This window comes from Tiliqua scincoides, chromosome 5, assembly GCF_035046505.1.
Source record: "Tiliqua scincoides isolate rTilSci1 chromosome 5, rTilSci1.hap2, whole genome shotgun sequence".
Lineage (NCBI taxonomy): Eukaryota > Metazoa > Chordata > Lepidosauria > Squamata > Scincidae > Tiliqua > Tiliqua scincoides.
In genome coordinates, this window is record NC_089825.1 from 33,096,894 (window position 1) to 33,111,562 (window position 14,669).

General features: G+C 38.2%; 1 protein-coding gene across 2 annotated transcripts in view; it reads left to right on the plus strand.

The window, feature by feature from the left end:
- The window catches only part of LRRC72 (leucine rich repeat containing 72), a 28,146-nt gene extending 13,477 nt beyond the window's left edge, over positions 1–14,669 (plus strand). Inside the window, exons 5-9 of one of the 2 annotated variants that reach the window (XM_066627737.1) lie at positions 465–578; positions 3,266–3,355; positions 9,616–9,774; positions 11,962–11,989; positions 13,970–14,669. In XM_066627737.1, coding sequence (XP_066483834.1) covers positions 465–578; positions 3,266–3,355; positions 9,616–9,774; positions 11,962–11,989; positions 13,970–14,135 — 557 coding nt within the window. In that variant the 3' untranslated portion in view covers positions 14,136–14,669. The remainder of the gene's footprint in view (positions 1–464; positions 579–3,265; positions 3,356–9,615; positions 9,775–11,961; positions 11,990–13,969) is intronic. The other variant, XM_066627738.1, reaches the window with a different exon arrangement.

Genomic DNA, 14,669 nt, shown 5'->3' on the forward strand with positions numbered 1-14,669 from the left:
CACACGTTGCATGGCAACATGAAAATCACCTGCCTATACCTGGAACAAGCCCACAACCAAGAGAAATGGTGACTGATCCAGAATAGCAGACCCCTGCATCAAACGGGACAAATGCTGAAAAAGATCTGATCCAGCCAGGCAGTTCTTTTGGTCAGATATACTGGTATCATGTGCTTATGATTAGTTCTAGTTGCTGCTAGCCAGTGTACTCATATTGTAGCCAAATCCACATTTTGGCCCAGCCACATAGTTCATTTCTGATAGACTTTTAATAATAGCTCAGATTTTGTTCCTGTTCACAATAATAAAGAACCAATGAGGGTGTCTTTTGGGGGCATCAGATTTCATTTGGCTCTTTGGTTACAATGTGTATTAGGGGATTCTGTGATGAAAACTTGCACATTTAATGTTGTTATATAAACCACCCAGGCACCTGAAAACCATCATTATTGTCATTTCTTTAGGTACTCTGAGACACATACACTCATTGCAGATCCTGCTGCTTCACAACAACCAGTTGAAAAACCTGAACGTGACTGTGAAAGAGCTAAAAGGAATGTCAAGTCTACAGACCTTAAGTAATATTTGGCAGATCATGGATATATTTCATAGAAAAAACATTTTTGAGGTGGAGGAGTGGAGTCCAATAATTCAACCTTTTTTGAAGGGTCTTTTGCTGAGCAAATAGATTTTCTAATTAAACATACCAGCATAAGTTTTAACTAGTGTATGCATTTTTTAGTATAGGGAGCAGAGCAAGGGGTAAATGAAATGCCTGAGACTCTGAAATTTCATATGAAGATAAACAAGACATTGCTGGCGCCACTAAGTTTGGCTGTATGAAATTGCCTCCGGGGATGTAGGATTATAAACTGTTAACCATTGAAAGTGAAAGTGTGAGCCATCTTTCTCCAAAGGAATGTGCTCATAGATCATACTAGGCTTTTAGAATGTTCAGAGGCAGGAACTCATTTAATGCCTTACTAAAGTAATTAATGGAGGTGTTTAAAATAATCTAACCTGGATATACAGTCAGGCAGGCTGAATGTTTGATGGCAAGAAGCATAAAAGTGACAAATCTAAAACCAAGACAAGCTGAACTTGAAATCAATGAATCTTAAGGATTAAATGCCAGTCAGATTATTTTAAAATGATTCATTTTAAGTAAGATAAAAAACATTTTCCATGTGCAGTTCAGTTTGATTATTCATGTGACTGAACTACAGTCTCTCAATGGTACTGTCAGCTATCACATGTATAACAGATACATGTGATAGAATGGGGGTGTAAGGCCTGAAGGTCAATTGTGATGAAATCTTCCTAAGAATTCTGGCTAGTGGTCCTGGTCTGAGTCTGTAAGGGAATAGCATGAATATGGCCTTAAACTTGATATGAGAAGGTTTCCAATTTCTACAGATTCTCTGCTCCAACTTCAGTAACCTAGGACAAATCCTACCCTCCCGAGAATTACTTCCTCTTAAGAAGCACCTTTTCAATGATGGGTTGAGATCATCTTGCCCTGTTCACCCCCAGCATAGTGACTTTTCTAGTAACTGTTTGCTGGTGTCTCGGTTTTGTGTCTTTTCATGGTTGTGAGTTCTTTTGGGACAGGGATCCATCTTTCCGTTGTTTGCTATGTTAACTGCTTTGTGAACTTTTGGTGAAAAGCAGGATATAAGTATTTTTTAATAAATATGAAGCTGGCTTCTATTGAGTCAGATCTTTGTTCCATCTACTTCAGTATTGTCTGCACTGGCTCATGGCAGTTCCCTAGGATTTCAGATAGAGCTCTTTTCCAGACCTATTTAGAAATTACAGTAATTGAACCTGAGGCTTACAGCCCAATCCTATCTGCCCCAGCACTACCAGGTGCAGCAGAACCATAATGGCAGTGGGGCTACTCGCGTCTGCAGCAGCTATTTTGTTGGCACAGATGAGAGAAACCCTATGTCAGGCTTTGCAGCCTGACATGGGGAATAGAATCTGACCAAGGAGGCCTCCCTCACCCCCCTCCCAGGCTGGTCCCTCCCCCATCCCACTCTCCCCCCACCCTGGAAAGCTGCACAACTGCCTGGCATTTCTGTTTGCTGCTGCTGGGTGCGCTTCATACTCCTCCTGGTACTGAGGCCCTCCCTACTCTCCGGGTACGGTAAAGGTGCTTTACGGCACTTTTGCAACACCTAGCACTTTCGATACTCTTGTACCACTGGTGCTAGAGAGCTCAGGATTGGGCTCTTAGACTGTTCTGCATGCCCAGCAAGTTGTTCATTACTGCACTTCAGCCCTATTGCCAGGGTAACATGTACCTGTTGTGCCTTAGCTGTTACTCAATCTCTTGCTTTGTACAGTCGACAGAAATCACAAATCCATAGGGAGTCTACAGAAAATAAAGTAAATGACAAAAGACTGAAGTCAGTCTACTGGTGTTTACAGAGAGCTCAGACTGGCCATCTGGGATTGGATCTGGTAATCCCAGAGCGAACAACTAATACAAATGTACCAAAGAGCTTGGAAAGAGAATACCATTACTGTTGTACATGTGAAATACGGAGCGTGGTATCCTAGTTTTCCTTCCTACTGCAGGAGAAGTGTGGCATATTACATTCAAATGGAAAAACAATCAAGCTTCCCTGATATAATGGTAGCTACTACCATTTTACAAACAACATGTATGTTTTCCCTTCTTACTTGCAGCATTATGGTATGCATACATATTTAGCAGTGCTCACGTTCTATCTAGAGAAGATACGGCATATCTGTACTTTCCCATGAAAAGTGGTGCTCTTTCTGCTGCTGCCATCTTGTGGTTCTTTGAATGCAATTAATTAATATTTTTGTGAGGAAAAAATTCACAAAGTAAATTCTTTCTAAAAGATTGATAAGAATGCTGATGTGTCAAATTGATCATTACTTTCCAGGATCATTAGAAAGAAAACAGATTTATTTAATAGAGAATGTTTTGCTTATATTGCTATAATGAAAAAAAGATCACTAATACATTCAAAGTGCTTTCCCAGAGTTCACATCCTTGGTCAGAATATCATCATTTATCTAATTTATCATAAAGAATAAACAAGAATTCCAAAGGCTCATTACACAAAGTATTACCATAGTGCAGTTACTACAGAAATGTTTTTCACTCTTCTCACCATAAAGTGCAGTGTTCAGGCAGGAGGTATCTTCTGAATGCAGATTATATTTTGTCTACTGAAATATCTTTATTGCTCAGTAATTTTGACTATTTTTTTTGTTCCGACTTCTGCAGACCTATTTAATAATCCTCTGTCTCAAGATCGCGCATACTATCCATATGTAATTTATCACCTTCCTTCAGTAACATTGCTTGACAGAAAAGGTAGAAGCATTTGGCATTTTCTTAATAGATATGAAGAACAATTAGTTGTTTGCTTGTGAGTGTGAAGAACAGGGATTATTCTCCTTGTTTTCAGTCAGTGAATATTTTTTGCATAATTAGTTTTATAAGGTTTGTTGTGCAGGGAAAGTTGTAGCTGTGTATGTTTTTTTGTTTTTTTTAATCGTACTAGGTCCTTTACATTTGGGTCTTTTAAAAAGGGTACTGTTTTTAAAGTGATTTATTAATCTTGTTGTTTGACTGAAAAGGGAAGGATGTATTTTTAAAGTGATGAATCTTGCTATTTGAAGGGAATACTTATCAGCCATTGATGAAGTGATTGCCAGCCCAATCCTATCCACACTTTCCTGGGAGTAAGCCCCATTGACTCTAATGGGACTTACTTCTGAGTAGACATGCATAGGCCTGAGCTGTGCATCTCCTAGTATAGGAGACAAATCAACTTCCTAACCAAACCCTTATCAGCTCTATCTTTATTTATTTATTTATTTATTTATTTATTAACACACACAGACATACAAACATATAACATACATTTAGGAGTGCTAAACACCATATACCATTACTAATTAATTATACTATATCTCCTAATCTACTTACTCATCTATTTCTACCTCTTATTGATTTATCCATTTATTTATATAATATACCAGGCATGTCCAACTTCAAACAGGTCGTGATCTACTTTTTCTGGCCAAAAGTGCTGGTGATCTACCACCATGAAAATTAAGTTTCAAATTAGTTCCAAATTAAATTTTAACCCAATAAAGTTGGAGGATTCCCCCCCCCCATTTTTAATGAACCTTCTGTCATTTACTTGGATGTGATCAGCTGTTAAGCAAATTAAGCAAAAACAAAACAGAGATGAAGATCCAGTAAGAACTGCGAGGGGAAATGGAAAGTACATTTTTTCTTAAAGTTTTATTAATAACTTTCTTTAACTGTCTTAATAACTTACTTTAACTTTTATTGAGTAATTTGTGTTAAATTTAGGTCGAGTATTGATCCAGGCTGACCTTGCACAATCTAATATTTCACTCTTGCTCATTAGTGAGACGTCTGAGCCTGCATTTCATCCACCAGCTTTTTGAAGTTGGGTGAATATTGTGTGAGGGCCAGTCTCAGGGAATCCTGGAGATGTTCATCTGTCATGTTGGAATGTTGTATACTCTTTGTCATTTTCAGATAGGAAAACGCAGATTCACACAAATAAGTTGAACTGAAACAGGAGTGTACAGCTTCATTGCATCTTCTCAAGTTGGGAAATTTGTCTCTAGGCACTAGCTTCCAAAACAATTCTTGCTCGGTACGGGTCTTGAGAAAAATGTCATTTTTAAGGGTTAATATTTCATTTTCTTGAGATGGCTTGTTCAATGAGTAATTTTTACTGATAGCAGCTGCAGTTTCTTTAATGTCCACATCTACTTTGAATGGGTATGACAAGTACTCCACAATTGTTCCAATTTTTTGGAAGTCACAGAATCTATTTTCGAATTCCTGGATAACAGAACAGATTTCTGTCATATACTCCTCGTTCTGAAAAACAAAATTTGGATATTGTCCCAGATGGTCCTGTGTATTAGGAAAATGATCAGAAGTGTTGTTTGCAAGGTCAGTCATCATTAGCTCAAATTTGCTCTTGTAGGATGAAACTGTACTCATCATCTCACCAATGCATTTGTTTTTACCTTGTAGTTCAAGGTTCATATCACTTAGTTCGCCTGTAAAGTCAGTGAGAAATGCCAGATCACATAACCACTCCTCATCTTCCAACTCTGCTTGGTGGTAATATTATTATTATTATTATTATTATTATTATTATTATTATTATTATTACTACTACTACAGGTATTTATATACCGCCTTTCTTGGTTGTCAGATTTCTCCTCAGACTTTAATTCAAGGCGGTTTACATAGGCAGGCTGTACTAAATCCCTGTAGGGATTTTCACAATTGAAGGTTCTGTCTTTCAAGAACCACATTTCAAGTGGATCTTTTATGATCTGGTATCACATTCTGGCCTCCAGTTTCCTCCCACGCAGGCTGACAAGCAGCTCCTTCATAGCTCACTTGAAGGGCGGCCAAAGAGCAGGTGGAATAACTCGGCTAGGCTTGTCATCTCCCCTCTCCTTCAAAAAACTTCTTATTTCATTCAGCAAATCACGAAATTTTTGCAGAAATTTGTGCCTACTTAGTCACCTTACATCTGTGTGCAAAATGATTTCCGCTGCCCCTTCATCAAGAATAAGATTGAAAAGCCATCTTTGAAGTGATCTTCCACGAACTGAATTTACAATTTTGAAAGTGATGTCCATGACAGTCTTTGTTTTGAGTCTCTTGCTTGTCAAAACTTGCTGGTGAATAATGCAGTGGTAAGAAAGGAAATCTGGGAAGTCATCATGCTGTCTACAGAGGGCTATGAAACCGTTGACCTCACCTGTCATTGCTGTTGCTCCATCAGTAGTGATGGAAACAAGTCTATGCAATGGAAGATTACACTTTGTCACAAAAGAATGGAAAGAACTGAATATTTCCTGGCCGGTAGTTTTCCCTTTTAAAGAAATCATTCCAAGTAGTTCTTCTTTAATACTGAAGTCTTCAAAAACCATCCAGATAAAGACTAGTAACTGGGCTATGTCTCTTATGTCTGTAGATTCATCCAGTTGGAGTGAGAAAGCAACACAATTTGAAACATCCTCCAACAATTGTTCAGTTGTGTCTCCACACATCTTTTCTATTCGCCGCACGATGGTGTTTCTTGACAATTGTACATCTTGAATAGCAGCTATGATCTCTTTCTTATTTTTAAATCCTTCAAAAAGATTGTCAATTGCTTCAAGAAAACAATCTTTTACAAATTCCCTTCAGTGAAAGGTTTGCATTTCTTTGCGATCAGGTTGCTGACCTTGAAGGATGCTATGGTTGCATTGACCGAATGCGACCTTGGCTTCGCCATCAACTGTTGCTGAGTAGCCAATTTTGATTTAAGTTCTTTGAGCTTCAGTTTACGAATTTCACCTTTGGGTGGAAAATCAGCATCAAACTTATTGCTATGCAGAGCCTTATAATGACGTTCCAGATTACCCTTTTTGGGCAAGAATACTGGCACGTTACAAATTATACAACAACACTTGTCTTTCACCATGATGAAGAAGTAGTCCATTTCCCATTTATCATGAAAGTGGTAGGTTTTGCTCTTCTTTGGAACACTCATCATTATACTGGGGTGGCTGGATGTAAGAAGGCCAAATCTGCTAAGTTAGTATAAACACTGGCTGAATCTGGTCCAAAACTGTCACTGTCCCTAAGTATTAAAGATCAACATGAATTGAAGACCTTTGGTTGATGTGCAGTACAAGGACTGGAGATGCCAAAACCACACATGCAGTTCTAAAAGTAAAAATAAGAATTCATCATCAAATACCACCAAACAATCATCAAAAAAACTCAAACACCTGTCCAGCAAACCAGATAAAATCAAATACCACCAAACAAGCAAATAAAATCACATGTGATTTAATAAATTCTGCACACAGTGTAGAATCAACACAAAGGAAAGGCGAAATAAAATTGCAGTGTAGAATCAACGCAAAGTCTAGGCAAAATAAAATGGTTTGAACCAATTTGAAGGCAAAGCATAGGCAAGTTAGAACAAAATTTCATTCTTACTTTCCATTTTTTCTCCTGTAATATCTTTACTAATTTATCTCCATAACAGAATCTGATAAATCCACTTTTATAACTTTCTTATATAGGGTGTGTTCATTCTTCTAGTTAACTGGGATATATTTTCTCCTTCTTGTTCTAACAAATTTTGTGATTTGTGCACTCCTGTTACTCTGTCCATCTTATCTTTCTTGATCTCCATCTGCGCCTCTTCTTCGTCCTGTTGATCATCCTGTTGATTTTCCTCCTTGTCCGCTTTTTCACTCCCTTGTTTATCTTCTGCTTGTTTCTTCACATCTTCCAATTGTTCCTTACACACATCTATCTGTTGGGAAAGAGTCTCCAGACTGGCTTGAATCTGCGAGGACCAATTCAGCTGTTGTTGCTCCATAACAAGCAATCTCTCCGTATTAATCAAGATTTTCTGTATCTACATTTCTGGAACAGAGTCCATTTTGAAATTTCTCTCTAGTCCACTAGATGTCCACAACATATTATTCTCCTCACTTCCACCATGTCATTACTATGTCATCCGCATTCCTTACATACCTCTTGCAGATAACAGTCCAGTGTGGTTAATGGAGAGAAAAATGAAACGAAAGAAAACAGTCTCACCGTCTCTGGTACAGAGAAAACAAATCTCTTTCAAATCTAAGGGGAATTATATTTATATTCAATTATGTCCAAGAATAATTCTGGATTTTAGTTCACATCCAAGTTATAGTTGTAATTATAATCCACCAACAATTTATTCCACGACAGAGAAAAAGAACATTTTCAACCTCCTTAAAAAGTCTCTCGTTAACACCTCCAATATATTCAGGGCTCTTAGTCAAATCAGTCAATCAGGGCTGGTGACAGTATTAACACTTGCTTATCTTAAATTTCCAGGTTAAACTTAGATTCCTCTGAGAAGAAAGCTCCCCCCCCCCCCCCCGGTTGGGCTTTCAGTTTCTGATATATTTTCATGGTCTATTTTTGTTTTCCCCACCAGCTGCTGGAAAAATTAATTAAATTAAATTAATAAAGGGTTCAATCCTATCCAAGGAGAATGGGAGAAATGACTAGTTGGATTGGGGTCCACAGGGGTGTGTGTATGTGTAATGTTGGTCAGACTAGTTGTTCACAAAGTTCATTTGATAAAATAATTCTATTGGTATGCTTACAAAATTTAAAAAAAAAAAGTCTTCCTGGACCAGACAAAATCTACCTACTCCAGCATCCTGTCTCCAACAGTGATCAGCAGCTGATCATTTATAAAGCATGTATATTGCTGTGTTTTAATAATATATTTTTAAGATCTACATTTAATTAATGATATGATTAATATAATTAATATTAATATAGCTAATATTTCTGACCACTTCCTGTTTAATTATGTCACTTCTAGCCATCAGGAACATGATGGGGTGTCATGGCCAACAGCCACGGGGGTCAAGGGAGCCACCTGCCGGAAAAGTTTGAGTACCACTGCCTTATACCAAGGAGACCTCCAGTGGCCTCCCTGGCCCTACTGTTAGCCATTTTGGCACCACTATAACCGGTGCTGCTGGGGAGGACAGGATTGGGCTGTAAGTGGGACACACTTTCAATTGATCAAAATGTTTTAAATCAATCTAACAATTTAGTATTTAACTGTTTAAACTTTAACTAGGTATTACCCTTACTCTTATAGGTATTTGGGCTCCCTGATTCCCAAGGGTAGGGGTGCAGGGGTTTCCACCCCGTGCAACCGCCTTCATCCCATTCTATGTCTTTCTGGCATGTCTCAGGACTCTCAAAAGCAGGGGGACTACAATTGAGAAAGGCAGGAAATTCCGGTTGCGTGAGCAGACTCTCATTGCTTGACAGAAATGCTTCTCTGGATTCAGCCAGTTATCTTTTTACATTAAAAAGCCCTGATTTTGCAATCTGTGGGACACAGCTAAATATACTTGCATCTGTTTTTATGCATAGTTAAGATACTTGCTCACACATTTGTTATCTTGAGGCCTGATTACTGCAGTTTCATTTTAATTGGTTCCCTAGATACTGCATTAAAAAATTGCACCACATTTAAAATGACTTCTCTCAGAGCTGCTTATTCTACCTTCAGCTCACTTTAATCCTAACCCTGGAACGTTGAGATTGACATGCATGCTGTTGTTTTATTAACTTGGAAATCTTTGATTGGTTCACAATCTCAGTTTCTTAGCTAAAACTGCAGAATATATTTTAAGAATAAATTTACAAATATAGAAGTTGATCTATTAAAGTTGATACTAATACTGCAAATATTAGAAATTGAACTATTAATTGGAAGTTGAACTATTGAAAGGATCTCTAATTGATAGCATTAGAATTGAAATACTAGTTCTGCTTAATTATAGAATATTTAAATACTGAAACTTTCATTTACGGCTAGTGTGTATAATTTCATTTTCAAGCTGATATAAAACCTACTGGACCTATGCCTATATCATATTTTTGTTGATAAGCTGAGTGCTCTTAAATCTATGACAAGCACTGTTTTTTTCTGTGATAACTAGATGATTAAGCTTAGACTTTAGATAACAACCTCTATTTATATTTTATAGAAATAAGCGCAAGAGAGAGGGAATCTGCTCTGCACATTCACGACCACAAAAAGACCATTGTTGTCCAATCTATTGGATTTGGGAAGAGAGTTGATGTACCATTGTTGCCTAAGCCATCATTTTGTCTGTCACCCACCAGAGTGTTGCGTTTGCCTTCAGGTATATGCAGTAATTTGGGAAAGTAACACAGCTGAATAATTGCTTCCCACTCCCACTTATGCTAAATGTCTTTCATAATGTACATAAACTCCTATAATTACCTTACTTTAAGCTGTGTGTGTAGATTGAGAAGCTGCTGAGATTTACACTTACTGTAGGTTTTCACCTTTCAGTAAAAGCTGTTATCTTTTAAATTAACAAAACCTTCTTTAATTGCTCTTAAGGATTTACTAAGACTGTAAACATTCATATCTTCTCAAGACTGTTGTTTCACTGAAGACTTTGGACCTTGCAAAGATAGGAATATTTAGAAAAAGTATGCAGTAATGGCTGTCTTCCTTGTAGTTTATAGGACGAATACTGCAGATATTCGCCCATGTCAGTCTCACAGATAAGTCGGGGGCAGGTTTCAGCAAAAATTTCACAAAATTTTCTATGATAAGTCAAGGTTTTTTTTTGTTTTGTTTTGTTTTGTTTTTTTTAAACTTCAGGGGGTGTCGGACTATAATTTTGTCTGATTTCACCTGAGGCCAGATCCTGAAAAATAACCTACCAGTAATTGGTACCTAAGAACTGTACGGTCTCCATTAAAAAATAGTAAAAGATCATAAAATACATTTTTAGTCTAAAATTCTGGTCTTTGCAACCTTTTTGTAACCACTGTCAGACTAAGTGCACTGTAAGCAACATCCCAGTAGAACTCTGGCTCCTAGCCTGGGGTATGTGTACCCCCAGAGGCTCTCAGCAAGACCTGTAGGGATACTTGAAAAAGAATTGAATAATGGTAGAAAAAGGCAGGCAGTGCTCCAGAATGCTTTGCAGGACCAGCAAGGCAGGAAGCGAGGTAGCTAGTTGGCTGTGAAAGCCCCATCAATAGCTAGTTTTTAGTCATCAATTCATGTATGAATCAGTGATTGAAAACTAGCATAGTAAAAAAGCAGAAACATAATATGGAAAGTGATCAATCACCAAGAATTTCTCAGGATACTTCTGGTGCAAAGCAGTTGGTGCAAAACAGTGAAAAGGCATAGTCTTCAGTTTTTCAAACAGATAAAAAGAGAAAATACTGTGATGAATACATGAAGTATGGGTTTTCATATAGAGGACATGAGGGCTTATATTATTAATTACAAATATTTTGCTAATATGATGGGTACAATTTATGGAAATAGGATGTCAAGGGATATGCAAGTGAAAAGGTTGGTAGCCCACTGCTGGAGAACCATTAATCAAATTCTTCTTTAAAGTGTCTGGTGTGTTAAGCCAGAGCCTCTACATATTAACATACAACACATAACTGGGAGTGTGCAATTCAATTCACAGTGGAGAGACAAGCAACAAGGAATAACTGTGTGCAAGTGCAGCTGCACATATTTTCAATCCTATTTACTCAGAAGTAGACCCATTGCCTTCCATGGGTGATATTCTTAAGTAATGGTGCACTGAATTTTAGCCTAGGACTTTGTTTCATGTGGAAACAAGGGTTACATCCTGGTGTTTAAAAAAACAGACCTCTACGAAACATTTGCAAAATGGAATGAGGCTGCAGCAGGGTTTGCTAAAGAGAACAAGGCTTGCTTGATTTCAGTGGAAGCCTTGGTTTTTTACTCAGGAGCAGAATAAAAGGTTAACTTTGGCTGCAGCTTGCTGATGGAGGGATTGCTGGGGAGATTAACAGCCCTCTAATTATCTCTGCATTGCTTCTCTGGTGCTGCAACTTGCTTGAAAAACCCTGATCCCAGAGTGATAATCTAAGCTTGATTTATTGGTTGAAATTTCTCACCATATAGGCGAGTATCTACAGTAATTTGTTCTTTGTTTCTGGTGCAGCTAGGAAAGATGTTATATAACTTTCTCCAGTGGTCCTCCAAGGTAACCACTATGCCAGACTCACCAGTGAGCAGCTCTCTTTAGAAAGTATCACAATCACTGTTCCTTTTTCATCAGTCATACATAATTGGCACCATATGTTATTTGAAGAAAATGAAAGCTAAGAAGCCTTTATGTACTAGGGCAAATTCCCTACAAATTACAAGGAATTGTAAAGGCAATAGAAGTTTACAAAAGATGAAACTAAAGGCTAATTTGCTAATTTACAATATTTTGAATATGTTCAACATGTATCTTTTATTAGAATTGAATATTTGTTTTATTGAGTAATATATAAACTTTAATAATTTGTTTTAGGTTGTGAGTTTGGAAATCATCTAGTTAAGTAAGTACATTTGCCTTTCATTTTTCACATTTTATATAAGGTCTCTCAAATGCCTGCACTGAGCAGGGGTTAGATTAGATGACCTCTAAGGTCCTTTCCAATATTCTGTGACTCTATGGTTTTGTAAAGATTACTTTCTGAAATCAAGTATGAGCAACAAATAGTACCTTAACAGCTAAATAAATGTATAGTGTATAAAGTTGCAATCTAAATTAAAGGAAATTAACCTGAATAAAGCTAACAGTTGTATCCTGAGAATGCTGGTCATGACCTGTCTCTTTTATGGGACTCGGCGCAATCCTAAGCCACTTTCCACATAAGGGCAATGCAGCTCCTAGGTAAGGGAACCAACATTTCCTTACTTTGAGGATGCCACCGTGACTGCTCCCCAACTGCAGGATGCAGCACATGTCCCATTGGCACAGCTATGCCAATGCTGGAAAGTTGGTTAGGATTTGGGCCCAAGTTAGTCATGAATTAAGCATCTCATTGTTTTCAATAGTGCTTAGTCAGAATTTGCTTTCCCAGTCATTTCTTGTATGAAATTAGCACAGGAAAGTTAAGAAACCTATCACATACTACAGCTATTGTGGTTACATGTGTGTTTTGTATGGATTGATTGATTGATTGATTGGATGGATTGATTAATTAGTTAATTAATTACTACTACTACTACTACTACTACTACTTATATACTACTTATCAAGAAAAAGTAGTTCACTAAGAGGTTTACACATTGAAATAAATCAATAAATGATTCCCTGCCCCCAAAGGGCCCACAGTCTAAAATAAGATGCAGGGAGACACTAGCAACCGTCACTTGAAAATTCGCCATGCTGGGGTGAAGAGAGACAGTTGCTGTACCCCTGCTAAATATAATACAGCATCATTTTAAAAGGTGCCACTTTGCCTAGACTTTACATAGAGCTGTAGCTGGTTATTTTTTGCAGTTTTAAGAAAAACTTTGTGTATGTCAGTTTAGGAAAACATTTCATGTACCTGTTGAAGCAAGTTTAATCCAGGAAAATGTATGCCTCAATAAAACTGCTAACCTTTAAGGTGCTACAAGATTCTGGTTGCACTGCAAAAAACTGACATGGCTACTCTTCTGGAGTAGTATGGACAAAGGTGCTCATCTGAATCCAGTAAATGTCATTCATATGTACTAGGAGGCAGTGAAGGGCTCAACAAATTGAGACTTACAGCACAATCACACAGTCTGTGACCACCAGGCTGTGGAATGCAAAATGGGGGTGTGCGGGGGCGTGGGGGAGGCATTCTGGGGAGGGGGGAGGTGTATCAGGGGGCGGGGGAGAGGCGGATCCATGGAGCCGAGCTCCACAGGATCCAGGGCGCTTGGGCAGGGCTACGCGCCCTACATGAGCGCCTTCACTTTAGCGGCGACCAAACAGTCGCCGCTATAGTGAGTAATCCTATTGCGGGACTGCTTCCCTTACTCAGGGGAAGGGGACAAACGTCCCCTTCTCCCTAGGAGCCTCCCGCGGTAGCGCGGGAGGTGCTGGATCCGGCAGGAGCCCTTTGTGGAGCCACCGGGTCCCGCAGCTCCCGATTGGGCTGCCAATCTAGTCAAGACAGAGATGTTGGAATTTTTGCTAACTGTTGTAGCAGAATCTCCACTAACTGCAAAAAGGCACATTTTAAGGCATCTGCCCTTACTTATTCAGCACAGTGTCACTATCTGGGGCTGCCCACCTTAACATCTTATGAATATCAGTGGAAGCAATTTAAATCCCCACTAGAACAATGGGACTTAAACTACTCATCTTAACTTCTGAACCATTTGTACTTAGCTTCTACTGCCATGCACCATATTGTGTCATAATGAAATAAAGCCAAGTATTTTCAGTGCACTGTGTACCACCTACTAATCTGCATCAAAATCTGCTTCTTTAAATATCAGTTTGCTCAGCTTATTGGAAAATTTGTCATTTACTGTATATTTATTACTATTTTTTGTAGGATTCCATTCAAAAATCCAGAGGATGCTGTTCTTGTGAGGTCAATGAAGCGTGCTGTAATTGAGTTCACTACTGTTGACTGGGAAAAAATGCCCAGTAGTGAAGAAAGACGCCTTGGCAGCAAGCCAGAAAGAAGATCAGAGAGGCTGACAATCAAATTCAGATAACAGCAAATTTCCATGTATATCCGCACTTTTACCGTTATTCATATTAAACGGTTTTGTTGGAACCCTGAATCTACAGCATTGCAAGCTGAAAAATCCTGTTTCGTACTTGTTACAGTGCATTGCCAGAATATGTTTCATGACTACAAAGCATCATCTAAAAGGTTTAATGTGTTTTAAATTCAAGACAACTGTTGTCCATAATATCATATGTTCCCAAGCAAACATTATTTACGTATTATGGCAACATCCATGACGAACAGATACTCCCGATTGATTGATAAACTGAAAAAATCAAAATAGCTTCTGTATAAAAAAAAAACACAACAAAAAGGATAGGGATGACAGGTAAGGGATAGGGACAGGTAAGGTGATAACAGGTAAGAATTAAGTCAAGGGAATCAATCCAATTGTTAACTACATTATGTGGGGTATGGAGCATAACAAAATAAGTGCACACAAACACACACAAAAGAGCTGGAAACAAGGTCTGCAAACACACTCTACTCTTAAGCTACCTTAACATGCTGGCAGAGT